The sequence below is a fragment of the Sminthopsis crassicaudata genome, chromosome 6, assembly GCF_048593235.1.
Source record: "Sminthopsis crassicaudata isolate SCR6 chromosome 6, ASM4859323v1, whole genome shotgun sequence".
Classification (NCBI taxonomy): domain Eukaryota; kingdom Metazoa; phylum Chordata; class Mammalia; order Dasyuromorphia; family Dasyuridae; genus Sminthopsis; species Sminthopsis crassicaudata.
Window position 1 is genome coordinate 235322329 of NC_133622.1, and position 26380 is coordinate 235348708.

The following is a 26380-nucleotide window of genomic DNA, read 5'->3' on the forward strand; positions in this document are numbered from 1 at the left end:
GCCGGGTAGAATGAGCCGTTGGAGGTCTTCTGGTCTGTTGTCCTTGTTATTACTGGCCAGGGTCCCACAGCTAGTGAATGACTCTCTCTCTATGATTCTCCCCTCTGGCATTCCCTTCTCCTTCCCTTCCTTTGTATGTCCCCAGAATCTTTCCTAGCTGGACCAGAATGGCTCCTTCTTTGGGCTGACCAGAACTCCTTCCTCATACACTCATGGATGTTCTCAGAGCTGCTTTCTTCCAGCCTGTTCTGGGCTGGGCCTTCAGTACTATGTTGGAGGGAGGTGAAGGGGGGATGTACACTGCAGGCCCCCATTGAAGCCTCCCTGTTGACATGCAAGCTTAGCTGCTTTTGTTCTAGTGTTGGGATCCATGCACAGCTGCAGAGGTGGTACCGTCTCCGGTTACAGGCCCTGTGGTTTCTGGACCTCGCCAGGCCCTGCCACCCTCGCTGACAGGTGACTATTCCTTAAATGTCAGGCATCCTCCCTCAAATTGACACAACAAATCCTTTGTTGGAAGTGTATGCTCTGGCTGCAGGCACGGGGGGAGGGGGGCAGATTACAGCTCCCAAGAAGCACCGTTCTCCTTCCCAGCAGGTCTGTGGCTCAGTTACAAACACAGAAGTCCAGCCTCTTTATTCCTTTACCCAGAAATCCTTCGTTAGAGCAGAGGGTGACCTTAGGCTCCTGACTTTTTGTGTGGCCTTAGATCACCCCTCCATCCATATGGTGGAGCCTCCCGACCCCCTTCTCGGGACAATGTTTTTAAAATCAGAAATTACAAAGGAAACTAATCAGATCGAATCACTGTCACCAGATTGTTTTAAGTTCATGAATCCCATTGAGTCCCATCCAATCCACACTCACTAAGTGTGCCAGGAACTGGGGATATAATTAACAATAATAATAAAAAGACAGTCCCTGAGCTTCAGGAGCTTACAATCTAATGGGGGGAGGGGAGAATACAGAAAAAGGGAGGCAGAAAAGGGGTGGGAGAGACAAATCTACAGGTTTCTGGGCCTCGGTTTCCACATCTGTAAAATGCTTAGGTTGGCCTCCATCACCAGTGAGGTCTGGCCCAGCTCCTAACACGTGTTCCTGTAAATCGTGACCTGTTTTGTGAATCTTGGCCAGGGCTTCCTGAAGGCCAGCCTGTTGACCTGTCCTTCCATCTGGAAGGATGCAGGAGAGGGAAATGGGGGCTGGGAAGGGAGGAGGGCACTGGGAGCTGGCTGCAGCTCTGATCCAGTCCCCGACTCTCGGGAGGAGGGAGCCTGGGAGGGAGGGGGAAGAGGGAAGGGGAGGCGGAGGGGGGAGATAATGAAATCAGCAGATGATAGTAAAGGGCGAAGTGTGAGGACAGAGGAATAATGTACAAAGGGCCCCTGAGGGGTTAGAGAGGCCAGCAGGAAAGGACTGAACTGGAGCTAATGGAGAAACCCAGCGGCTGATCCATCTGGGAGACATAATGACAAAGCCAGAGCTACCGTAAAGCTTGGTGTAGGAGGCTGCCCTGCCAGGGAGGTGAGGCTCAAGGTGTAGGAGGCTGCCCGGCCAGAGAGGGGAGGCTCAGGGCCTTCAGGAAGCTGTAAGACACAATGTAGGGGATGGGATGCCACTGTCACAGGCCTTAACACTAGGAAAAGGGGGCAAGGGAGGGGGAAACTTCTTTGAAACAAAGGAATCAACTCTGACTTATAGAATTACCCTGGAGGGGTCTTCAGAGGCCACACTGATGGATGACAAACTGAGGCCCCAAGAGGCTGATAGTAAGGTCAAACTAATGGTAAGAAGCAGAACCAGAATTTTCACCTTGAACTTCCAACTCCAACGGGCACTTTCTTTATTCTTTCTTTCTTTTTTTTTTTTAATTAAAGCTTTTTTTATTTTCAAAACATATTCATGGAAAATTTTCAACATTTACCCCTGCAAAACCTTGGGTTCCAAAATTTTCTCTCCCTTCCCCCCATCCCCTCCCTTAGACAGCAAGTGATCCAATATAGGTTAAACATGTACAGGTTTTCTATACCACATTCATCATGCTGCACAAGAACAATCAGATCAAAAGGGGAAAAAATGAGAAAGAAAAACAAACAAACAAGCAAGCAAGCAAGCAAGCAAGCAAGCAAGCAAATAACGACAACAAAAAAGGTGAAAATACTATCTTGTGATCCATACTCAGTTCCCAGTCCTCTCTCTGGGTGCAGATGGCTCTTTCCATCACAAGTCTATTGGAACTGGCCCAAGTCACCTCACTGTTGAGAAGAGACACGTTCATCAGAATTGGCCATCACATGATCTTGTTGTTGACGTGTATAAGGATCTCCTGGTTCTGCTCATTTCACTCAGCATCAGTTCATGTAAGTCTCTCCAAGCTTCTCTGAAGTCATCCTTCTGATCGTTTCTTACAGAACAATAATATTCCATAATATTCATATACCAGAACTTATCCAGCCATTCTCTATAAGGGCTTTAAATGGGCGGTCACATCGAAACAGGAGATTGAGTGGCCCAGAAGTAATCTCTGTGGATATAGGACTGCCTTGTGGGTGGGATCCTGTCCATATTGAGATAGCTTTGTAATGGGTGATGGCTCTCTCGATGGTTGGCTGTGTGTGTGACCTCACAGGCCCTTTATAAGCCCACTGCTTGCAGCCAGTCACTCTCTTTAACCTGGCGTACTTCACCCTGGTTCCCTAGCCTGGGGTAGCCCAGCCAAGCCAAGGTAATGGATAGCCCAGAGAGGTAAGGAGTTTGGTAGTGAACACGTGGGTCTTCAGACCAGGTGTTCACGAGGGAGTTACAAGTCAGGGCATCAAGTCAGAGCATTATGTGAGTAGGTATAATAAAGGCTTTTAAGATTACAAGTGGCTGTTCTTGAGCGTGCTATCGATTATTAAACTATAGATTCAAGAAATCATGGCCAGAGACCTTTGAAAGCCTCAGAGGAGGCGAGCCGGGTAGAGTTGACACTGCAAAGGTCAGTGGTCAAAGGTACTCTGTTGGGCCTAGGACAGACTGGTAATAGTAACTGCCAGGGGGGCATGTTACAATGGGCAGCCACTCAGTTTTCAGTTTCTTGCCAATACAAGAGGGCTGCCACAAACATTTTCTCACATGAACAGTAGCACTCTTTCAACAATACCATACTGGATTTGGAACCAAAGGGCCTGAGTTCAGATTTTGGCTCTGTCATCTGTGAACTTGGGCACACATATCTTTACTCAGTTTCCTCATCTGCCAAGTGAGTGGCTCGAGCTGGGTCCTCAGATTGGTAGTCAGTGATCTGCAGGTTGTGAAGAGGCCCAAGGTGTGAACTTTGCCTTCAAAGATTCAACTATCTCATAGGAGAAGTAGGCACCTACTCAGATAACAATCCAAAGCACAATATGAGGAGATCAGAACAAAGAAAAGTGCTCATGGATTTGTGAATAACTGTAGAAGATTGGTGAAGGTCTGCATGCAGAAAAAGAACTAAGGAGACCGAATGTAAAGCAACTGTCCTTGAGCTTCTAGTCTCTTTATTATTATTATTATTATTGTGGCTTTTTATTTACAAGATATATTTTTTCTGTTTTTTTTCCCTCTCCCATGGTTTTTCCCTTTTGCTCTGATTTTCTCTCCTAATGTGATTCATAAAGCAATGTGTGTTGAAAGGAAGGAAGGAAGGAAGGAAGGAAGGAAGAAAGAAAGAAAGAAAGAAAGAAAGAAAGAAAGAAAGAAAGAAAGAAAGAAAGAAAGAAAGAAAGAAAGAAAGAAAGAAAGAAAGAAAGAAAGAAAGAAAGAAAGAAAGAAAGAAAGAAAGAAAGGAAGGAAGGAAGGAAGGAAGGAAGGATGGAAGGATGGAAGGAAGAAAGGAAGGAAGTTAGGAAGAAAGAAAGAAAAAGAAAAAGAAAGAAAGAAAAAAGGAAAGGAAAGGAAGAAGGAAAGGAAAGGAAGAAGGAAAGAAAGAAAGGAAGGAAGGAAAATAAAAAAGAAAGAAAGAAAAGAAAGGAAGAAAAATAAAAAAGGAAGAAAGGAAGAAGAAAAAATGAAAGAGAAGATTGTGAGCCTTGAAGGATGAGAAGGATTCTGTAGCTGAAAGGACACAATGGTCATCCAATTCAACTCTCTCATTCTACACATGAGGAAACTGAGGCTAAAACAGAAAGTGACTCCCCTATGGTCACACAGCTCATAGAATTTGAACCTTCCTCACTCTGGTTCTAAAACTCTCTCCTCTATGAAAAGCCAAGGTCAAATTAAATGCCAGGCTAAGGAGTTTGGACAAACAGAACCCTTTAAACAAATATGAAGTCAAGCAAAACAAATACCAGCATTGGCTATAGGACAGTATGGTGTCAACAGAAGGAGCACCTAAACCAGGCTGTGCTTTGTGACTTGGGGTAGTACTTTTCTTCTCTGAGTCTCAGTTGTCTCAACTGTATAATGGAGATAAACATACTTATACTTGTTACTAGGTTGTGAATTGAGGATGGGAGCTCTCTATTGCTAGGGCTATTCTGTAGGCAATAGAGAGTTATTTAAAGTTTGAAAGTAAGAGGGGGAGTAACTGAGAAGAGATACTTTGGGAAGACTTCGATGTAGGGTGGATTGGAAAGGAGAAAGACTAGAAGCTCAAAATAACTGTTCGGACATGTATACATATATTGTGTTTAACTTATACTTTAACATATTTAACATGTATTGGTCAACCTGCCATCTGGAGAAGGGGGTGGGGGGAAGGAGGGGAAAAGTCAGAACAAAAGGTTTTGCAATTGTCAGTGTTGTAAAATTACCCTGCATATATCTTGTAAATAAAAAGCCACAATAATAATAATAATAATAAAGAGACTAGAAGCTCCAGGACAGTCAGGAGCCAATCTGGTTTCACATATTTTGTGGGAGTTTCAGTAAGCACCCACATAGGCCAGTGCAAAACAAGCATTTCTTAATTCATTCGGCACCTACTGTGTCCACAGGTCAGTGCAGAGCAAGCATTTCTTGATTCATTAAGTGCCTACTTTGTGCAGAGGCCAGTGCAAAACAAATATTTATTAATCACCTCCATGTCAGGCACCTTACAGATATTATCTCATTTGTTCCTCATAACAACCCTGAGAGTTAAAGGCTCTTTATTACTCACACTTTACAGTAGAGAAAAAGCTAAGACCTTCCCAGAGTCACACAGCTGCTAAATGCTTAAGCTCAGCTTTGAAGCTGATTCTTCCTAAGTTGATTCTTTCTACCTTTAGGCCTAGATGTCTGATTTTTTTTTATTTGGGGGGGGGTGAGGTGGGGAGGAGAAGGGGTTTAGTTAAGACGATGTTTCTGCCTTCATGAGGCTTAATGTCAGATAGTTGCTATCACAATTGTCAAGGCAAGCTGTCATGAGGGTCAGAACCAGGGGCTGCCGGGAAGAATGGAAAAGAGAAAGAAAATGAAGGGAGCCCCAGGACTGGCTGGAATGAAGAGGGAGAAGGGAGCCTTTAAAGGCGCTCTCTTCTTCTCGTTCAGCAACTAACCCCCAAGATTGAGGAGACTCTCTGGGGTCTGAGGCTCCTGAATGCAGGGGGCTTAAAGGGGCTTAGCCAATGGGCTGTTAGGAGGATCGAGGAGGGTTCTCCTTTGCAGTCCGAGGCTTAGTGGATGGGATAGGAGCGCAGACCATTGCCCCCCCCCCCACACACACACACAGAAATGTCGGGGGGAGGGGAGGCCGAAGCTTGGAAAAGATGACCCCGCCTGGAAAGCAGCCGAGCCCAAATCCAAGGCCAGGTTCCCTGATTCCGGTCTGCTCCGTTTCCTCCTCCCTCCCCCACCCCTCCCGTCCCAGCTGGCCCTCGGAAGATCGCCGGAGTTCACAGGGTTAAAGCCAATTCCAAAGTCGTGCCTGTGTCAGCCGCCCCCGCCTTCCTCCGCACCCCCGGCCCCCCGCCCTCCACCTGCCTCAGACGGGCTGCGAATGCCAGGCCGGGGACGTGGGGGGGACGCTTGGCAGGGCTGCTCGCGGAGAAGGTGGGAGAGATTGACAGCAGCGGAGCTGAGGGGGCCGCTGACTGGCAGCTGCCGCCGCTGGGAAGGGGCTGTCGGGGCGGAGGGGGCCGGAGGCGGCCGAGCGGAGCGCCGACACCCCGCGGGCTCTGGCAGCGGCGGCCCGAGCCCTCGGCCGGAACAGGGCTGGCAGAGCGCCGGAGAGCGCTTGGAGGGCGCGGGGCCGCTGCTCGGCGCTGCGCTCCGGCCTCTACGGGGTTAACGGCGGGCTGCGAGCGTCTCGAAGGTGACATTACTGCCGGAGTCGGAGAGCGCGGAGCGCGGAGCTAGCTCGGGTCCCTTCCCGCCGCGCGCCGCCCTGCGCTGCCCCGCAGCCGCCCGGAGACCCCCGAGGACCGCCCGCCGAGGCCCCGCGTGCTCCCCGGCCCGGGCTCCAGCCGCGCGCGTCCCTGCCTCCTTCCTCGGAACGTCGGGCGGCTCTCGAGGGGAGCACCCGCCCAGCCCCCCCGAAGCCGCGTCCTCCCTGCCCGAGGAGGCGGGAGACCGAGAGAGGACAGTGAACTTGGCCCGAACCCGAGGCCTCCGGGGCCACCTGCCCCCGGCGCCACAGGTCTCCCGGCCGGCGCTCCGAGGCGCGGATCCCCAGCGGAAGGGCGGCCGACACGATGGCCGAGGGACCCAAGAAGGGAGGAGGCTCGGCCCCCGGCGGCGGGACCCCCCGCGACGGGAAAGGCGCGAGCCGGGGCGCAGAGGCCAAGGAGGAGGTGGTGAGGCGAAGGTGCTGGCGGAAGGAAGGGGGCGCGGCGCGGCCCGAGCTGTCGCTGCCCAGGCTGGCGTGGCCCCGGGGCACGACCGAGGACTCCCCGCTGGAGGAGCAGTTTCAGCAGCTGAATCTCAGGAAACAGGTGTCTTACAGGTAAGGTCACGTGCGGGGAGGGGGAGGGGGACGTGAGGAGCCGGGACCCTTCCCGGAGGGACCCTAGCACCGCCCCGGGCCTCTCCTTGCGCCCACACTCAACTCCCTTCCCGGGACTTTGCCATCCCCCGGAGCGCCTTTGGCAGCGAAGGGGAGAAGCTCACGTCCCCGGGGCGGGGGGAGGGGGATTCTGCTGGGTAGGGAGCCAGGAAGCACTCCCCTTTAGTCCGTGACTGCCGCTCGGCTGGGGGCCCAGGGTGCGCACACAGACGCCCCATCCCCCTCCTCGGCTGGGCGGGGGACCCGAGGCAGATGGAGGCCGGAGCATCGTCCCTCCGGAGCCCTCCCCTCCCCTCCGCGACCCTCAGGGGTCCCCTCCCCTCCGAGCGAGCCCAGGAGCCCGGAGGCGGGGATCTGCCCCCTTCTGACCTATCGGCAGCAATTGAAGAAGCATTTGCTGTGCATCTGCTATTGAATGTTTCCCTTTACTTGGCTTGAGGAAGAGGGAGAAAAGGGGGTGATTATGACACGGGAGGAGGAGCCGGCAGGACCCTTTCTCCTGCCCCAATCCCGGGCACCGTGGGATCCGGAGGGATCTTAGATGGAGTGCCCCGCTCTCCCAGGGCGTCGTGCTGAATCTGAAAGAGAATTAACGGCTCCCCCGGAGCCACATTGATAATAAGAACTGGGTCCTTCAACTCCTTAGGCAAAAAACTTCACTGGACTTCACAGAAAGCTTTACACCAGGGAGCCTGTCCTGGCTGAAGCAAGGACTGCTGGGAAAGAGTTCTGAGTGTGAACAATTTACTGGGCCTGGCAGGCAGCCCACCCCAACCCCGGTCAGCTTGTATCTCCTTGTCACCTGCCACAGAACTGCGTGTGGGTGATACCAGGGAGCCCTCTTGGCTCCGCAACATGGCACCTTTCCCACGGGAAGGGGGGATGAGGGAGGGGAAGAATAGTTACACCCCTGCAGGGGTCATATCCGCTTTGATCCCTTAATATTAGAAAGGGTGAGCAATCTGGGGCTGAGGACAACTGTCCCTGTTGTGTGCCGCTCACCTGGGAGTAGGGGGAGTCCCCAGTGGATCCTGAGCAAAACCAAAGAAGGAGAAACAGAATTGAGAGGAGGTGCTTGTCTGGGGAGGGAGAAAAGAGGAGGATGCCAGAGGAGGATGGAGGATGGGCTAGGGTTGGGGTAGAGGGGATGAGATGGCTTAGCTCAGGGAGCCCTGCAGAGATTGGAGGGTTGGAGGAACTGGGGCTTTTGGTCGGAAATTTGAGCCCTTTGGGGAATCTGGGAACATAGAATGAAAAGATCCACGAGAATCAGGTCGTTTCAGGCTTGGAAGGTGGGGAGGCTGGGGGCAGTACCCAGAAGAAGGGAGCTCAGGACAGTGGGAGGGAAAAGAGCAAGCCCACCAGCATGGGTGAGTTGGAATATATCCCAACTAAATGCGAATTGGGCTAAATGCTGGGATATTAAAAAAAGAAAGGCAGTAATAAGAATAATAACAACAATCAAGAGAGCTAGCATTTATATAGAACTTTAAAATGCTTCACACACACATGTTTATATATATATATACAAAATCTCGTTTACAATTTGTGAGATGGGTTCTATTACTATCCTCTTTTTTAGGGGTTAAAAAAAAACCAAGATGAAATAGGTTCAGGGACTTGCCCAGAAAGAAGTTTCTGAGAACAGATGTGCATTTGGGTTTCCTAGCACCTGTGCCCTGAGGGAACTCCCATTCTGAGAGTGAGAAGTCCTCGAGATGAGGGATGGCCTCAGAGAGACAGCGCTAGAAGGAGGTCTGGGTGGGACTAAAGGCATGAATGGCCTCCCTTCCAAAGGAGGTGCCATGGAGAGGGCTGGCCAGAGGTAGGTCATCTCACCTGGAGAAAGGCCTGACCTCTCTCATTCACTCCTGAGGACTGGAGTCAGGAGATAAGTGGTCTGGAAGGGGGGAGAAAGAGGGGATAAGCATTTATATGTGTGCCAGGCATAGGGCTACCTACTTTGTGAATATGTCATTGGAGGTGTTTGAGAGAGGTGTTATTATGATCACTTTATAGTGAAGGAAACAGGTTTCGAGAGAGAATAATGGGAGGCAACTAGTAAGTGTCTGATGGAGGATTCGAACTCAGGTTTCCCCAGTGGCAGACCCAAAGCTATCTCCACTGTGCCACCTAGCTGCCAAAGAGAGGTGAGAGCCTTCTTCCTCTGGGTCCTTGGAATGATAGGGATGAGACAGGGCTTCAACGTGGGAGAGGGGGTACCCTAGAGAAGAGGAAGAAATCAAATCTGGCCACGCACGCCCCTCTGGAGCTGGCCATAGAGCTCCCGATGAATGGATCCTGGAAAAAAATTTTAAATGATTTAAAAAAATAAATGGATCCAGTGCTTCCTCAAGAAAACCAACTTTCGGGGCAGTTAGATGGCACAATGGATAAAGCACCAGTCCCAGAGTTAGGAGGACCTGAGTTGAAATCTATTTTCAGACATTTAATACTTTCTAGCTGTGTTTCTCTGAAAAAGTTCCAAATTGTCTCATCAAAAAAATAAACAGACCAACCAAGAAAACAATTGTGATTCCCCACTGATGGCACACTTCTTAACCCCTTCTGGCCCAAGGAAACACAAGTTCAGAAAAAAAAAAAATCCCTCTCTTCTGTTCCTGGTGAGATAATATGGGACACTAACAAGTACTGCATTGGTAGTCTTGGATCTTGGATTCAAATTCTGACTAAGCCACCTTAGACAGGTCCTTGAACCCCCATATGCCTCATTTTTCTCACTTGTAAGGTGAAAGATTTAGAGGATCTCTGAGTTGGCTTCTGGCTTAAACTATGATTTATAATGACAACTCTCCTTTCTGGCATGCCTCAGGATTTCCCAAACTCTACTCTCCTAGGGAAATGGCCCAGAACTTAGGGTTGGGCCCAAATAAGGGACAGATGGAGATATAACCTCTGTTTCCCAGCCCCCTTTCCAGCCTCCAAGTTTCAAACCCAGAATTAGGATCCCTGTGTCTCTGGGTGAGATCATGCTCTGTTCGGTCTTGCTCCCCACATTTGGTGAATGGTTAATTAAAAAATGGATGAAAAGCCCTCCTCCACAGAGAGAAAGGGCAGGGAGAAAAGGATGGTGGAAGAGGAGGCTCCATCCTCCACATAAAGTGAGCCTGAAGATAGAGAGAGATCAGGGCTCATCTGTTCCCGTTCACTTTTGAGTCATGTGCTAATTAAGGAGCAATAGGTCAAGCAGTATCCCCTCCTCCTGCACCCAGGGAACGGCAGCTGGTCCTCTAGACAGCCTTCACAGTACTTGAGCTTAGCTCTTTAAAAGAGATGCTTTTGTGACCCTGGGCAAGTCACTTAACCCCAATTGCCTCAGGAGAGAGAGAGAGAAAGACAGAGACAGAGACAGACAGAGAGAGAGAAGGAGAGAGAGAGACAGAGACAGAGACAGAGAGAGAGAAAGAGAGAGACAGAAAGAGAGACAGAGAGAGAGAAAGAGAGAGAGGAGAGAGAGAGAGAGAGAGAGAGAGAGAGAGAGAGAGAGAGAGAGAGAGAGAGAGAGAGAGAAGAGAGGAGAGAGGGAGAAAGACACAGAGAGAGAGACAGAGAGAGACAGAGACAGAGAGAGAGAGAGAGAGACACAGAGAGAGAGAGATACAGAAAGAGAGAGACAGAGAGAGAAAGAGAGAGAGAGACAGAGAGAGAGGAAGAGAGAGAGAGGGAGAGAGAAAGAGAGAGAGAGAGACAGAGAGAGAGAAAGAGAGAGAGACAACGAGAGAGAGAGAGAGAGAGGAAGAGAGAGAGAGGGAGAGAGAGACAGAGACAGAGAGAGTTGGAGAGAGAGAGATACCGAAAGAGAGAGAGAGATACAGAAAGAGAGAGAGAGAGACAGAGACAGAGAGAGAGAAAGAGAGAGAGACAACGAGAGAGAGAGAGAGAGGAAGAGAGAGAGAGGGAGAGAGAGACAGAGACAGAGAGAGATAGAGAGAGAGAGAGAGATACCAAAAGAGAGAGAGAGATACAGAAAGAGAGAGATGCTTTCACTCTGGGCAGGAATAGGAGAACGAAGAAGTCACAGGTCGGGCTGGAAGTGTAAGGACGGCTTGGAAGCCCCGGAGCCCTCTCAGCTGTCCAGAGTACCTGTTGTGGGGACAGACCCACAGGAGAGGAGCTGTCCTTCCTGAGCTCTCCTAGTCCTGGGCTCAGCACAGGCTGAGACCATCGGAACACAGTCATTCTTTGGTTTCCAGGTTTTTCATAAGCCGCGAAGGGGTGGGGGGGAAGGGGGAGAGAGGGGAACCTTGATCCGCAGCCCCGCAGAAGGGGCGGTCTCTGACCCCCAAACCTTCTCCCTTCACCCGGCTCCTCACATCCCCAGGACCAGGCTGTGCGGTGGGAGGGGCTGGATCTGGGGCTCGGACTAGGTGGGTGTGGCCAGAGAGGGAATGACCAATCAGGACACCGGAAGAAGATTTGTGGCTTGTCACCCAACCAGTCTATACGACGAGAAGAAAAGGGGGCTGGAGCAAAAAAGAAGTCGGCTGGGGCCGTGCGGTTTCGAAGGGAGGAAAGCCCAGACTACGTAGCCTTAGGAAAGATGCTACGTAGATAAGGCTACGTTGCCTGGTTGCTTGGTACCCAGGGCCAATAATCGTTAGAATCATTCACTTATGCACTCATTCATCCAACAAGCATTTATTAAACGCCTACTATATGTCAAATACTGGAGTTTGCCCCCAAATTAAGCAATCTCTGCCCGCAAGAAGCTTACAGTTATTGTGGAAACCATAATGTCAGATTTTGAGCTGGAAAGTGGCTGGGTGATTCAGTTCAAATTCGGACTCAGGTACCAGCTTCGTGACCCTGGCTAAATCACTTTCTCTCTGTCTCAGCTTCCTCTCCCGTAAAATGGAGGTACCGATAACCCCTCTCTCTGAATTGTAGTAAGGAGTAAGTGAGAGAATATCTAGAAAGAGCTTTGCAAAGTTTAAAAAGCTATGTAAATGCTAGGTGCCCCGTTCTTATCATCTAGACCAGCGATTCTCAGACTGTGCTCCCAAAGAACAAAACTAATTTCATCATAATACTAGTAAGATGTTTACATTTCTAATACAATAAATAGCAATAGCTATAAATCTCCATGAATAAACGGCAATTTGTTACTCCATTGTACAGAGGAGGAAACTGAGGCACAAGAAATGAAGGGATTCATAAGGATTCGAGGTTCAGCCTGAACCCAGCTGTCCCTTGAACCCATTACGCTCCGCTGTCTGGAAGCCTTTGAGTGAGACATTTTGAGGAAGAAGAGTAAGATCACAGGATAATGGATCTAGGGCTGAAAGGGACTGCAAAGGTCACCTAGTCCATCCTCTCATTTTACAGATGAGGAAAGTCACAGTGCAGTGACTCCCTATTATGTCCCGGATCAAATATAAAATCCTCTGCTTGACATTTAAAGCCCTTTATAACCTGATCCCTTTATACCTTTGAAGGCTTCTTACACACACACCCCTCCTTCTCTATAACCCAGTGATGCTGTTCTTCCCAAAGGTCGTTCTTTCACCCTATTCTGCCTTGGCACTTGATTTCCCCCATGCCTGGAACTCACCCTCTTCTTTCCTCAGACTTGCAGCTTCCCTGGCTGCCTTTAAGACAGCTCCCCCCTCCCCCCTGAGCTTACCTCTCATTTACAACGAGCCATTTTAGTCATATCCAACTCTTTGTGACCCCATTTGGGTTTTATTGGAAAATACCCTGGCGTGGTCTGTCATTTCCTTCTGCAGCTCATTTTACAGGTGAGAAAACGGAAGTAAACAGGGTTAAGTGACTTGCCCAGGGTCACACAGCTAGGAAGTGTCTGAGGCTGGATTTGAACTCATGAAGGGGAGTTTTCTTCACCCCAGGCCTGGAACTCTGAGCACTATGGTGCCACCTAGCTGCTCTTTGAGGGTATTAAGCCATTTCCCTCCCCCTCCCCCTTTTGGGCACCGGACATTTTACAATCCCTTTAGCACTTAGTGCCTCATAAACTCGTAGATTTGAAGCTAGGAGAGACCTCAAAAATCACTTAGGACAACCGTCATTTTGTGGTTCAGCTCCGTCCAACTCGGGTTTGTTTTGTGCAAAGGTTCTGAAGTAGTCTGTCGTTTCCTCTGTCAGCTCATTTTACAGGTAAGGAAACTGAGGCAAAGAGGGTGAAGTGACTTGCCTAGAGTACACGTTATACACCTTGTACATACGAGGGGGGCAGGGATGGGGCTTTTGCCTCTCTTTGCACGTCCAGTAAGCACTTCATGCAGGCCATCGCCCGAAGTGTAATTCGAACTCAGACCCCGGACTCCAGAGCCGGTGCTCCTAGGATTTGTTTTGTTTGTTCCCAGAAGGAAGAGCTTGGGCCGGGAGGGAAACGGCTCCTCATAATTAGTGTCCCCAGGGAGCGGCCGCCTCAGGAGGGAGTCCCTCCGTCACAGGTTTCCCGGTGACTCTTACTCACTGTCAGAGGCGCCCCCGGGGCCTGTTCAGTTACAAACCGCAAAAGATGGCCTCTAAAATCCCTTCTCCCCGAGATTTTGAAAAGCCTTTGTTTAAGTGGCTACTAAATATCGGGCACTCTGGGAAGTTCTGAGAATAAAAATACAAAAGGGGGGCACTAGGAATACAAAAATGCAGTTTCTGGGGGCCCCTCCCCAGCTCGCACTGCAGTCTGGGGGTATAACATCACAAATAAGGACGTTCGGGAATCATGCAAACATGCAGGGATGGGAGCTGACCCTTGAGTGAATCAGGAAAAGCGGCTTCTGCTGAGCCTTGAAGGTAGCGAAGAATTCCCCAGGAGGCGGGGAGGGAGTGTGTTCTGCCCATGCAAAGCTGGGGCTGGGAGATTATTGTTCCCGGGAACTGCAGGTTGGGCTGGGGGGGGGGGGGGGAGGAGGGGGAAGGGGGTTAGGAAAGGAAAAAGCCTCTGGAAAAGCAAGCTGGGCCGGAGCAGGGAAGGTCGGAAATGCCAACTGATGATTCCAGGAGAGATGTTGGTGGGGGTTGGGTTGACCCAGGAAGGCTTCCCGTAGGAAGTGGGGGTCGATCAGCTTTGAAAGATGGGTGAGGGCTGAAGAGGAGGGGGGCAACGGGAGGGAGCAGAGGGTTGGCCCAAACTGGGAAAGAAGCGAGGCTGCCGCTGGCTGTCCCCTGACCCCGTGCCCCACCCCCAGACTCCCCTGGCCCCACCCATCACTCCCCCAGCCTCCGCCAGGCGGGGCGTCAGCTGCCGGGCACGCAGGGGCGGACGGCCCCCTGCTGCGGGCACACGGCTCCTCGTGGGAGGGGGCACCTGATCCGGCTCCCGGCTGCTATTTACCCGCCGCTAAAAATAACCCCCGAGTGACAGCGAGACGGGGCCGGTTTGTAATTTAAATAGCAACGGGATGGAGCGGCAGGCCGGGAGAGATCACGTACTGTCCCGAATTAAAAATGCAGAACCCCGGGGGGAGGGAGCGGGGGCTGGGAGGGGGAGGGAGTCGCGGGGGGGGGGGGAGGGGGGCAGAGAAAAGGGACGGAGAGCGGCTCGCGCCGGGAAGCGCCGGAAGCGCGAGGCACTCCATCCCCCTGGTCTTCCTCTGCCCAGGGTGGGGTTCGGGTCCTCATTGTTCGGCCCTCTCCTCACTGCTTCCCCTGGATAACGGGCCTGGACGACTTCCTAAAGTAGTGTGGCAGCGAGGAAACTGCCGGGGGAGGGGCAGCAGGGGCTCCCAGTGCCGCCTCTCCCGCTGCCACGTGACTTTGGGTGCCGTGCTAGCCCGTCAGGATGGGGGCCCTTCCGGCTGGAACGTTCGATTCCTGGTACTCTCCCCGGGGGGGCAGGGTCAAAGGCCGAGCTCAGAGAGAGGCTGGAGACAAGGGGCTTCGGGAGGGGAAGGCGCAGAAGCTGGAGCCCTAGACGGAGGACAGCAAGTGCCCGCTCTGGGCAGCAAAAAGCCTCCTTCCAGCTGCTGGGAGACAAAAGCTATGAGCGGGTCCCGGAGGCCGGAGCTGGGGCTTCCCTGGGCCAGAGCGCTTCCCGAAGGGGCCCCCGGGCTTCGAACCCCCGCTCTACCTTAACTTAGCATTTTAGAGCATCCACGGGCCACTGAGAGCTTAAGTGATGTGCCTCGGGTCGGGGGTCAAGGTCTCACAGCCAATAGCTATCAAGGATGAGAACCCTGACTTTTCAACTTGTGGCCTCGCTCTAGGCTGCGCCTCCCAACTGATTCGAAGAAGGGACTTTTAGAGAGCTCTCCTCCAAGCTCAGAAGATTGTCAATTCCTTTAGGGGCAGGGACGGTTCCATCTTTGTCTCCTCGCACTTAGCCCGGCTCCAGACAGAGAGTAGGTGTAGAGCGTCATAAATGCGTAATGAATTCATCTGAACGCCTACATTTTACTGAGAAAACTCTGACTCAGGTAAAGTGACTTATCCACAGTCATGTGAATAATGAGAAGCAGATTTATATCCAGATCCACCCCTCTACCTACAGGAGATCTGGGGAGGGGACCAGCAAAGGCTTCCCACTATAGGTTTCACCAGAATGTTGGAGAAAGCCAAGATTTCCACGAGGCAAGGGGGGTATTCCAGGCCATTTTGGTTAGAATAGAGAGTTTATGAGAGCAAATGATATCTGGAAAGGGAAGCTGGAGTTGGGCTTGAAGGGCTTCTTATGTCAGGCTGAGAAATCGAAACTTTATTCCAGACACTTTATTCCTGTCTGAACAGGAGAATTACAAGATGAGACCTGGATTTGAGAAAAAGCTTGCCGATGTGGAGGAGGGGTTGGAAGAGGGAAAGGCTGGAAGCAGAGTAACTGGAGTAGAGAAAAGGAGCACAGATAATAGAGCTGTTTCAGATGTGCAAGAGCCAATGACTGAAGATGGTGCGTAAGGGCAGCAGGAGAATCAGAAAGAACTCTAACGTTGGGGATTTGGTGGCGGGAAGGATGGAACTGCCCCAGCAAAAAACACAAGTTTGGAGGAAGGCTGGATATAGAGGGGGGAAATGATGGATTCTAGGTTGGGAGCGTTGGATTTGAGAAGCCTATAGGACATTCCAGGAGAAAGACAAGGGTTGGTCACCAACACTGGCAAAGAAATGCTTGCTTAAAAAAAAAAATGCTCACTAAAAAAAAAAAAAGAAAGAAAGAAATGTTCACCTAAAAAAAGAAAAAAAAAAAGATATTCTCACTTTAAAAAAAAGAAAAAAATATATGCTCACTTAAAAATAAAAAAGAAATGCTCACTAAAAAAAAAGAAAAAGAAATGCTCACTGAAAAAAAAAGAAAGAAATGCTCAGTTAAAAAAAGAAAAAAGATATTCTCACTTAAAAAAAAGAAAAAAGATATGCTCACTTAAAAAAAAAAAAGAAAGAAAAAAAAGAAATGCTCACTTAAAAAAAGAAAAGAAAAGAAACGCTCACTTAACCCATGAGAGAAGATGGGATCATCAAGGGAGAAAGTATAGAAACTCTTTCTATAGTGTGTATACATAGAGTTATATAGAATATAATCTTGAAGGTGAAGGACAAATATCATTAAGATTAGGTTAGGGTTATGGTTAGGGGGCAGAACAGGGGGCAGGATTCAGCAGAGAGGACTGAGCAATCATCAGAGACATAGTAACAGAACCAGGAGGAAGCCACTCCTTTGGACAAATGGGGCTTGGGAGTCCTCCCATGTTGGGTTGATAAAACTACCCTCACCTCCTAAGTAATTGAGGTCATTCCATTTTGGTGGAATTCAGATCCAGCCCTCCCCTTCAAAACACTAGGCAAATCCTTTCTTCCCTCTAGTCTTTGATGTCTTTATGTGTAAAAAATGAGGGCTTGAACCCTCGTTTTGAGGAGTTTATGAGGTTCTTTCCAATTCTGTCTCTGTCCTATGTTCCTAACTCTCTTCCCAGTTCCAACACTCTGTATGTAGAAGTTCCTTCTAACTCTTGGCATTCTTTGTCCTAAGGATCCCAAGAGCTCTGCCATCCCATGTTCCAAGGTCCTTCTCGGCTCTGCCATCTCATGTTCCGTTTTTAGGGATCTGCCAGCCCTGATAGTCTAATGAACATTCAGGAGGACTTGAATTGAAGTTTTGCTTCTGGCTCTTCCCATGTTTCAGTCAGGCCACATAGAACGAACACAACCAAGTGGGGATCTCGGGAAGGAGAGATGGGTGAGATCTAACTGGAGTAACGCATAGGATCGACAATTTTTGAACTAGAAGGGGCCTCAGAGCCCATTTGACCCAATCTCCTCACTTTATAGCTTCATTCATTGAATAAGTAATTAGTAAGCACCTCCTATATTCCAGGTACTGTGCTGTGTCCTATGGATAAAAAGACTAACATGAAATCATTCTGCCCCTAAGAAATTTATATAGCCTATTAGAAGAAAATAACATGTACAAAGGCAGAAAATAAAGAGACAAAGTAATTTCTATTGAGAGGGCACTGAGAAATCAGGATAGGCTGCCTGGAGGAGGTGATATTTGAGCTTTGAAAAAGTTGAGAAAAGGAAGTCTATTTCTGGCTTGAAGAAAGTGAAATTCTGATAGATTGGTGATTTATTCAAGGCCACACAAAAAGGAAGTGTTCCCTTCAAGAAGATGAGATTGAACATTAGGATTTAGCCATAAACTCCTAGAGCTGGGGTCTTTAACCATCTCTGTGTGCTGGACGCCCTTGGTAGTTTAGGGAAGAATATGGGTCTCAGTTCAGAATAATGGCTTTTAAATAATTGGAGGAAAAGCTGCATTTTCATTAAAGGATAATGAAAATAATGATGTAAATCTATTTGTCCTCATCAAAGTTCATGAACTCCCTGAAATCTATGGGCACATGGAAGTAGGAACTGCTGTCTTAGAAGGCAGAAGTGGTGCAATCTGACCAACTGCATCCCCTGCTCAGGGCTATGTTATTTACTACTGGTGTGACTGGGGGGTACGTTCATCTCATCTCCCTGGGACTCAGTTTTCCCCATCTGTAAAATGGGGGTGGGAAGAGGTGCATTAAATGATCTTGTGGGTTCCTTCTACCTCTAATCCTATGTCTAAAGACCTTGGCTCTGGACTGAGTAAAGGAAAAACTTGGTTGTGGCTGACCCACACTGGCTTTGAGTCTTCCTTGGAAGGTCCAGCAGATTTCCCTCTAGGTGGTATAAGTGGATAGAGTGCTGGGCTTGGAGTAAGGAAGACAAGTTCAAATCCAGTCTCAGACACTTCCTTCTCGGTCTGAGGCTAGGAAAATCACTTAACCTCAGTTTCCCTATCTGTAAAATGGGGATAATAATAGCCCCTCCCGTGCAGGGTTGTTGGGAGGATCTAATGAGACAATAATTGTAAAGGGTTTAGCACAGTGCCTGCACAGAATAAATGTCATATAAATGTTAGCTATTTTAAGGAGTTATTATTATTACTATTATTATGCCACCTTTTGGCCCGGGCTCAGTGGTCCCTCGGGAAGGGAGGCGGGGATGACTGAGGGATGCGTCAGTGTGGAGGCCAGAGTGTCTCGTTCTGATTTTCTTGTTGGCCGTGAGGGAGGAGTGTTGGGAGGGCTGGTCACTGACCGTATGAACTGACTCTCTCCTGCAGCTAATAGCCTTAATGAAACTACACATGGGCTGGCTAATAACGTTCTGACCCTTTGCAGTAAGCAGTCCTGCCATGGACCCATCTACCTCCTCAGCTCGGGGGAGAAGCTGGGACTCTGGGGTATAAGGGAGACTTAGAGATCTGTGATGACTGGAGAGAGGGAGGAAAATCAGATCTTGGGCAAGCAGGATAAGTCAAGGGTCTCTCAGGGATGGACTGTACGGCCCATCACAGCAGGCCAGGAAGGCCGGATGTCAGGGGAAACCCCTTTGTTTCACCCCTTCCGTTCCTGCAGACAGGAAGCCAACTTCCCTCCCCTTTGTGAAGACTTCCGGGCACCTCTATCCAATTTGATTTGACAAGGAATTATTGAATGGCTATTACATGCCCAGCCCTGTGCCAGGTGCTGAGTTGGATGAGAAGAGGCAGGGAATGAAAGCTCACGAGACTAAGACACTTCGCCTTCCAGGCAGACAAGTCTGGGGCCCCTGAAGCAGAGAACCTTAGTGAAAAGAAACCTTTCATATGGCATCAAGAGTATCAGGGGGAGCAGGAAGCCAGGAAAAAGGCCGATATTTGAATCTTCCCACCAACACTTATTATTCACAGTTATCCTGGATAAGTCCCTTCTACTCTCTGAAACTATAAATAAGTATAAGAACATATTTTTTCTTATAGAAATACAGGTTAATTGCAAGTATTAACTCTGACTGTACCACTAACTTGCCATATAACTTGAGGCAAATCATCTTGCTTCTCTAGATCTCATTCTTTTCGCTAAAATAAAACACTTCCAGTCAATCAACATTTATTAATCAGCTACTGTGTGCCCACTAATGGGTTCTGGAAATTAGGCTGAGCTCTGATCCTCAATTCTTTATTTTAGACAGATGAAGAAATGAGGTCCAGTGACAGGAGTGATTTACCCTGTTAGTGAGAGGGCCAAATTGATGCTGCTCTGAAATTCTGAGATCTCTGATTAGAGAAGGCAGAGATGGAGGGGATCATGAGGATGGAATAGAAATTTGAAGTGAAAGAAGAGTTCTGCAAAATAATTTGTAGTCATTCATTGACTCTACAGGCAGGCCTGAATTGTTTCTACCCTGTGACCCAGTAAACTCACTACTGGACATAGATATACCCAAAATGCCCACCCCAAGTGGGTGTATATCCCACTACAGGGCATATGCACTCATTTGCTCCAATGACAGAGAGAAAGATGTTATATATAATAAAATATCTGTAGTAGAACATGGTAGAAAATGGCTACATCAAGAAGATCTGAATTCACATTTAAGTTCAGAGATGTACTAGCTGTATGACCCTAGGCAAGTCACTTAACCCTATTTGCCTCAGTTTCCTCATCTGTAAAATGAGTTGGAGAAGAAAACGGTAAACTACTCTCATATCTTTGCCAAAAAAACCCCAAAAAACTCAAATGGACAGAGAATTGGACATGACTAAACAATAATTTAAAAAAACTAAGGAGCTGGAAATAAAATCCTCATCAACTGGGGAATGTAATGGATTATTATTGTACTGTAAGAAATGACAGGGACAGCTAGGTGTTACTGGATAGAGCAGTAGCCCTGAAGTCAGGAGGACCTGAGTTCAAATCTTGCCTCAGTCAGACACTTAACACTTACTAGTTATGTGACCCTGGGCAAGTCACTTAACCCCAATTGCCTCAGAAAACAAACAAATAAAAAAAGAAATGACAGATGGGATTATTTCAGACAATCATAGGAAGATTTAGGATACAATATCAGAACTCAGAAGAATACAAGGACCAATCTTGACTTGAAAGGACTAGTGATGAAATACACTTATTACTTCTTGTAGAAAGGTGGTGGGCTATAGGTACAGAAAGTGGCAAATATCAGAGATAGTCAAAGTGTTTGCAATTTTTGTGTTATAAAAGGGATTCTGGGAAGGATTATTGGGAAGCATTGTTTAAAAGTAGCAATAAAACTGTGTGTGTGTGTGTGTGTGTGTGTGTGTGTGTGTGTGTGTGTGTGTGTGTTTGTGTGTGTGTGTGTGAAGAAGGAGGAAGAGGAGGAGGCCAAGCAATAAGTAATTCAAGCCTTGGAGAGACTGGAGGAATCATTAAAATTAAGTGACCTGGGGACAGCTAGGTGGTGCAGAGGATAGAGCACCAACCTTGAATTCAGGAGGACCGAAGTTCAAATCTGGTCTCAGACACTTAACACTTCCTGGCTGTGTGACCCTGGGCAAGTCACTTAACCCAAGCCTCGGGGAGGAAAAAAAAAATTAAGTGACCTACCTAAAGTCACATGGGTGATAATGGGGGATTTGAACCCCGGACTTCAGATAACAAACCCAGTCACATCTTTCATCCAACTGTGGTGCTTTTCCAGTGCTGATTCTCAGACTTGATTCCTATGAGATTGTGGGCAAACTTTGGACTCAATTTGCTTATGTGTAAAATGTCCCCAGGGTCTCTCAAATTCATAATCTTTTGACCCCTGAAGTAAAGAGGATTCTGGTCATGTGATCATTGGGTTTTAGAATAGGAAGATGTCTTACAAGTCATGAGTCCAAACCCCTCATTTTACAGGCAGGGAAAGTGAGGCAGAGAGGGGTCGGTCACTTGGCCAAGGTCACACAGCCATGGAGTATCTGAGGAGGGCTATAAATGGAGGGCTCTGAAGAGTTGGGAGAGGAGTCAGCTTGGCCCTTTTTGAGGACAGAGAGTGTCCAGGGGATGAGCTGCGTGCATGGTGCTCTGGTACATTTCCTTTCCCAAACTCCCCACTCAATAATCCAGGGGCAGAAAAGTAGAACAGCTTCCTCCCCAGGGCTCCAGCAGAGCTCAGAATAAATGTTACCCAGATTCTTCCTGTGCCTTTTTGAAAGGGCTCTGAGAGGCTCCCTCGGGCCCGCATCAATGCCTGCCAAGGGCACCCACTCCTTGGTCCTTTTACCCTGAGGCTCAGAGTAAAGAGAACCTCTGAGTCTGGCTCGGACTCCAGAAAACTGGGGTCTGCTGCAAAGGAAAAGGAAGGGAGTCCCCAGATGGCCTCACATTGGCACCAGCTCAGGCTCAGGCTCCTATCTCTTCCCTAAGCCTCCTGTCTTCCTGGGCCCCTCCTGGAGCCTCATTTCCTGAAGCTGGGGCTTCCAGATGCTTCGGAGTGAAAATAAATCCCAGCCCATTTCCTCTGTTTAACTGCTGTCCGCTGCTTTCAAGGATGACTGGAACTACTGTAGCCACTCACAGTACCTGGGAAAAGGAGGGCAGGGGCAGCCTTGGACACCAGGGTAATATAGTAGGGGTGGTCATAACCACCATAATAATAATGGCAGCAATAATAATAATGCAAATATTTACAGAGTATTTTAATGCTTGCAAGTCACTATCTAGATAATCCTCACAAGAATTCTTTTTTTTTTAATTTTATAATTATAAAAAAAAATTTTGACAGTATAAATGCATGAGTAATTTTTTATAACGTTATCCCTTGTATTCATTTTTCCAAATTTTCCCCTCCCTCCCTTTACTCCCTCCCCTAGATGACAGGCAATCCCATACATTTTACATGACCTCACAAGAATTCTATGGGGTAGCTATTATTATCCCCAGTTTAGAGATGAGAAAGCCACAGTTTAGTAATTTGCCTGGGAGTCACACAGCTAGGAAGTGGCTCAGGCAGGATTACAACTCAGGTCATTCAGAATCCCAATTTCTTTGGGTATTTGTTCTGCCAAAATGCTTTCTGACTCAGGAAGACCCAAGTGGCCTCTGACGGTCACTTGCTGTGTGACCCTGGGCTAGACCCTTTACCTCTGTTTACCAAATCCACCACAGAAGGCAATGGAAACCAGTCCACAGTGTCTTTGCAAGAAAACCCCGTGGGCAGTACTGCTATGGACTGCAAAGAGTGAAAAATGGCTGAGCCACTGAACAGTAACAGCAGCTCCTGATGAGACAGCACTTTAAGATTACACAATGTTCTCCCTCACATATTCAGATGGTAGTCTAAGTATTATTACATTCATTTTATAGTTAAAGAAACTGAGTCTCAGAGGGAAGTGAGGTATAATGGAAACAGCACCAGATTTGGAAGGCCTGTCTCTATCTCTCACTAGCTGTTTATGATCCCAGGGAAATATAACCCTGGAGGTCTTGGCCAATTCATTTCATCTCTCTAAGTCTCTGTTTACTCACCTGGGAAATAAGAGAGTTGGATGAATGAATATAACAATTTGAATATGGGTTTTGAGGCCAATCCTCAATTTTTGTTTTCTTACCTCTCCCTGCCCATTTTTGATCCTCTCCAGCTAGCCTCCATAGAGATGCCAGACATGGGTCTTTTCTTCAGTTTCATCCTCAAAGGAAGCACCACATGGGGAATCACTGATACTCCAACACAGCCAGAAGCCTTACTGGGACTCATGTCTGGTTCCACATTTGATATCAGTTAAGGGGGCTGTACCTGGGTTTCAATAGCTCTGTCTGTATGCTATTTAGAAGGTGACTGTAGATAAATCTCTTTCCTTCCACTCATAAAGGAAAGCAAGCCTGAGGCTTTTGGCTGTGGAGTTCTGGGCAAGTCATTCAACCCCTCTGAGACTCAGTTTCCTCATCTGTAAAATGGGAACAATCATCTTTATACTACCTGCTTCCCCTCAATTATTATGAGTCAATGTCTTGATGTAAAGGAAATTTTTCTTTTCATCAAGGACAAAGTCAGAAAGGAGTCATTCTGACTCTGGAAGAGGTTTCATTGCTCAAGTTCTCCTAAGGCAGAGAACTAAAGAGCTAGAATCTCATTTGGGGCAATTCTTTAGTTCTCTGATTTAGAAGAATTTCACCAATGAAAATATTGACAGCAGGACTTTCTGTGGAAGCAAAGAATCAGAAACATAACAGATGCTCATGAATTGGGGAGAAGGGGTATCTAAATAAACATGAATATCAGGGAACATCTCTGTACTGTAAGAAATGATGAACACAGAAAAACTTGGGAAGACTGAGAATAGATACAAGGTGACAAAAGCAGAACCAGGTAAATAATATATGCAATGACTACAACAAAAGCCTAAGTGGAAAGAATGACCCAAAGCAGTGGAGATGGTTTTCAAAATAATAATAATAAAAACAAAAATCAAGTTTGGTCCCAAAAGAGGAGATAGTTGGAGAAGCCATTCCTTAGCAGAGGTGGGGGGGGGGGGCATTGCAATGTGGAACACTGCATATAGCATGAGATTGTTTCCCCTCATGTGTTGATTGATCTTGCTGGTTATATTCTCTTCCTCTTTTAACAGAAGGCTTTCTGGGTGGGCCAGACTTCAGGGGCATTGGTGCTTTCCCTGATGAGGAAAAAATGTTCATCTGGATTCAGATTCCAACTGTGCAATTTTGGGCAAGACACTTCCCCTCTCAGTTTCCTCATCTGTAAAATGAGGGGATTAGACCAGCTGGTGTGAGAAGAGCCCTCCAGTTCTGGAGCTCTGACCCTTCCTTCTTCACAAGGGCTCCCCGTCACAGAAGCTGAAGGCCAGGAAAAGGGCTCCTTCTGGTAGCCAGCCTTTCTGTGCCTTCCTTCAGGCTGACTGAGACTTGAAAGACTCAGCAGCCATATTTGGCAGGGCCCACTTTGAGGCCTTCCCAGCTTGAGAGGACTTGCTGTAACTTGCCCTGCCATGCTAAGGCATCCAGGACATCCTGTTTTAAGACAGGAAAATGTTACCTCTGGACTGTGGCAGAGATGCACAGGGGACAGCAACAAAGTGTTTACAGTAGGCACAGCATAAGAGGACCGGAAATAGAAGCCTAGGGGGAGGGGTCTCAGGCCAGTATATCTGGACTTGAGAGAGTGTATACAGTAGGCACAGCGTAAGGGAACCTGAAATGAAAGTATGGGGGGGTCTCAGGCCAGTCTATCTGGACTTGAGAGAGTGCATACAGTAGGCACAGCATAAGAGGACCTGAAATGAAAGCCTGGGGGGTCTCAGGCCAGTCTATCTGGATTTGAGTGACAGTGATTAAAGAAGGGAATTGGATGAGATGGCAGCTATCTTTTTAGTAGGCTGTGGGGTTAGAGGGCAAACTCTGGGCTCCTAGGAGACAGGTTCAAATCCTGCCTCAGATTCTACTGAGGGCATGCTTTTTCGAGGTTTTAGTTTCCTCTGTAAAATGAGCAGGTTTGTTTGGAAGTGGCTGCTACAGAGAACTCAGCAGAGCTGTGCTCAAATCCTGACGTTATTTGCGGGACTTTGGGCCAGCCACGTTCCCTTCTCCCCGGCTCACTTACTTCATCTGTAAAAGGAGAGACTGAAGCGCAGAGCAATTCTCTGGTTCCCAGCACATTTCTGCATTTTATGGTCTTTGAGGAAAGGAGAGAGGACGGCAGATCTCACATGCTGTGGCTTATGGACACCCAGGCTCAGAGTCTGGAGCTGAAGGGCACCCCACCTGGATACCTCCTGAGGGTGCTGAGAGACTGAGGGAGGGGCGCCCCACCTGGACATCTCCTAGGGCAAGGGGAGAGTGATGGAGAGGCGCCCCACCTGGACATCTCCTAGGGATATAGGGGAAAATGGTTGGGAGAAGAGGGGTCCAGGTGAGCCCCTCCCCATTTCCCCCAGAATTCCCGGGGCCCTGGCCGGGCCGGGCGGGCAGGTTGCGGCTCCTGCAGCTGCTCTGGCCCCGGGCGCTGTCTCACGGGTAGGAGCCCGCTTTGTTGTTCCGAGGGCCTGTCCTCACCTGCCCGGCCGGGCCGGGTCCGCGCAGCTCCTCCGCAGCCGGGCCGGCGCAGGGAAGGAGGCGGAGGGGGCGGGGGCCGCGGGCAGCCCTGACGGGGCGGCCGGCCCCCCGCTCAGGAAGTGCGGAAAGAGGAAGAGTGTCGCCACTGCAGCTGCCGCTGCGGGGGCAGGATGAGAGTGCCGGGGGCGGCGGGGGTGGGGGCTGCAGAGGCGGCGGCGGCGGCGGCGGCGCTGGGGGAGCGCGGGATGCGGCCCCGAGGTGGCTGAGCCCGCACCATGAGGAGGCGGGGGCGGCCGGGCAGATGTGGCGCTACCGCTCCTGGGACGTCCCGCAGGTGCCCGCCGCGGGCCCCGACACCCAGTAGGTACCACAAGAAGCGGGAGGGGGCTGCCCTGGGTCCGGGGGCACCGGCGCCTGCCTAGCCCTGGACCAGGGAGGGAGGGGGGAGCGACTGGGGAAGCCACCTGGGAGGGAAATTGCTCCTTGGAAGCCTCGGCATCCTGTGCTTTTTTTTTTTTTGGGGGGGGGGGGAGAATGGAGGGAGGCAGAAAAGTTGTTCTGAGTGCCCCAACTGAGGCGCATTGGTGACCTTAACCGTGGAACTGAGCTCCTCTAGGCGGGCTTTGGGGAAGGGTTGGGGAATGGGAAGAGCCAGGCTGAAGGGGACTGGGGGGAACACAGGGGCGCCTGCTACACGCTATGGAGAGCCAGGGAAATGAAGCCCTTATTTCTCACCCCCCCCCCCAGTAAGTAACAGCGCCTAGCCTTGAACCCGGAGCCTCTGCTTCCGAGCCAGGGCCTCGGGGCTGCAGAGCTCAGAGACCCCCCTGTTTTTCATTCCCTCCGTGGTCTCAGGAAAAAACAGCCGAGAGGGGCTATTGTGTAACTTCCTCAAACAGCCCGTGGTCCTGCAAATGGCCGGGCTCTGGCCCTCCCGCCAGCCTGCGGCCCATGTGCTGCCCACCCGTGCCTCCCTTCAGGATGCAGCCCTCCCCTGCCCCAGCTTCCTCCGGTCACGAGGGAGCTCCTAGGAGAAAGCAAGGACTGGGGTGCTGGCCAGGAGTGAGGGGTACCCCCCAGTGGTAGAGGGATCGCATAGCTGAGAAAGAAGCCGGTAAGAGCCACTGGGAGG

The 26380-nt window shown here is 49.4% G+C and overlaps 1 protein-coding gene across 6 annotated transcripts in view; it reads left to right on the plus strand.

Moving 5' to 3' along the window:
- The first annotated feature begins 6574 nt into the window (after nt 1-6574).
- Nucleotides 6575-26380, plus strand: part of DGKZ (diacylglycerol kinase zeta) — a 58193-nt gene continuing 38387 nt past the window's right edge. The window contains exon 1 of one of the 6 annotated variants that reach the window (XM_074275643.1): nt 6575-6889. In XM_074275643.1, the coding sequence (XP_074131744.1) occupies nt 6639-6889 (251 nt within the window). In that variant the 5' untranslated portion in view covers nt 6575-6638. Of the gene's footprint in view, nt 6890-25435; nt 25613-26380 lie in introns of those variants that run through there. The other 5 variants (XM_074275642.1, XM_074275653.1, XM_074275650.1 and 2 more) reach the window with 5 other exon arrangements.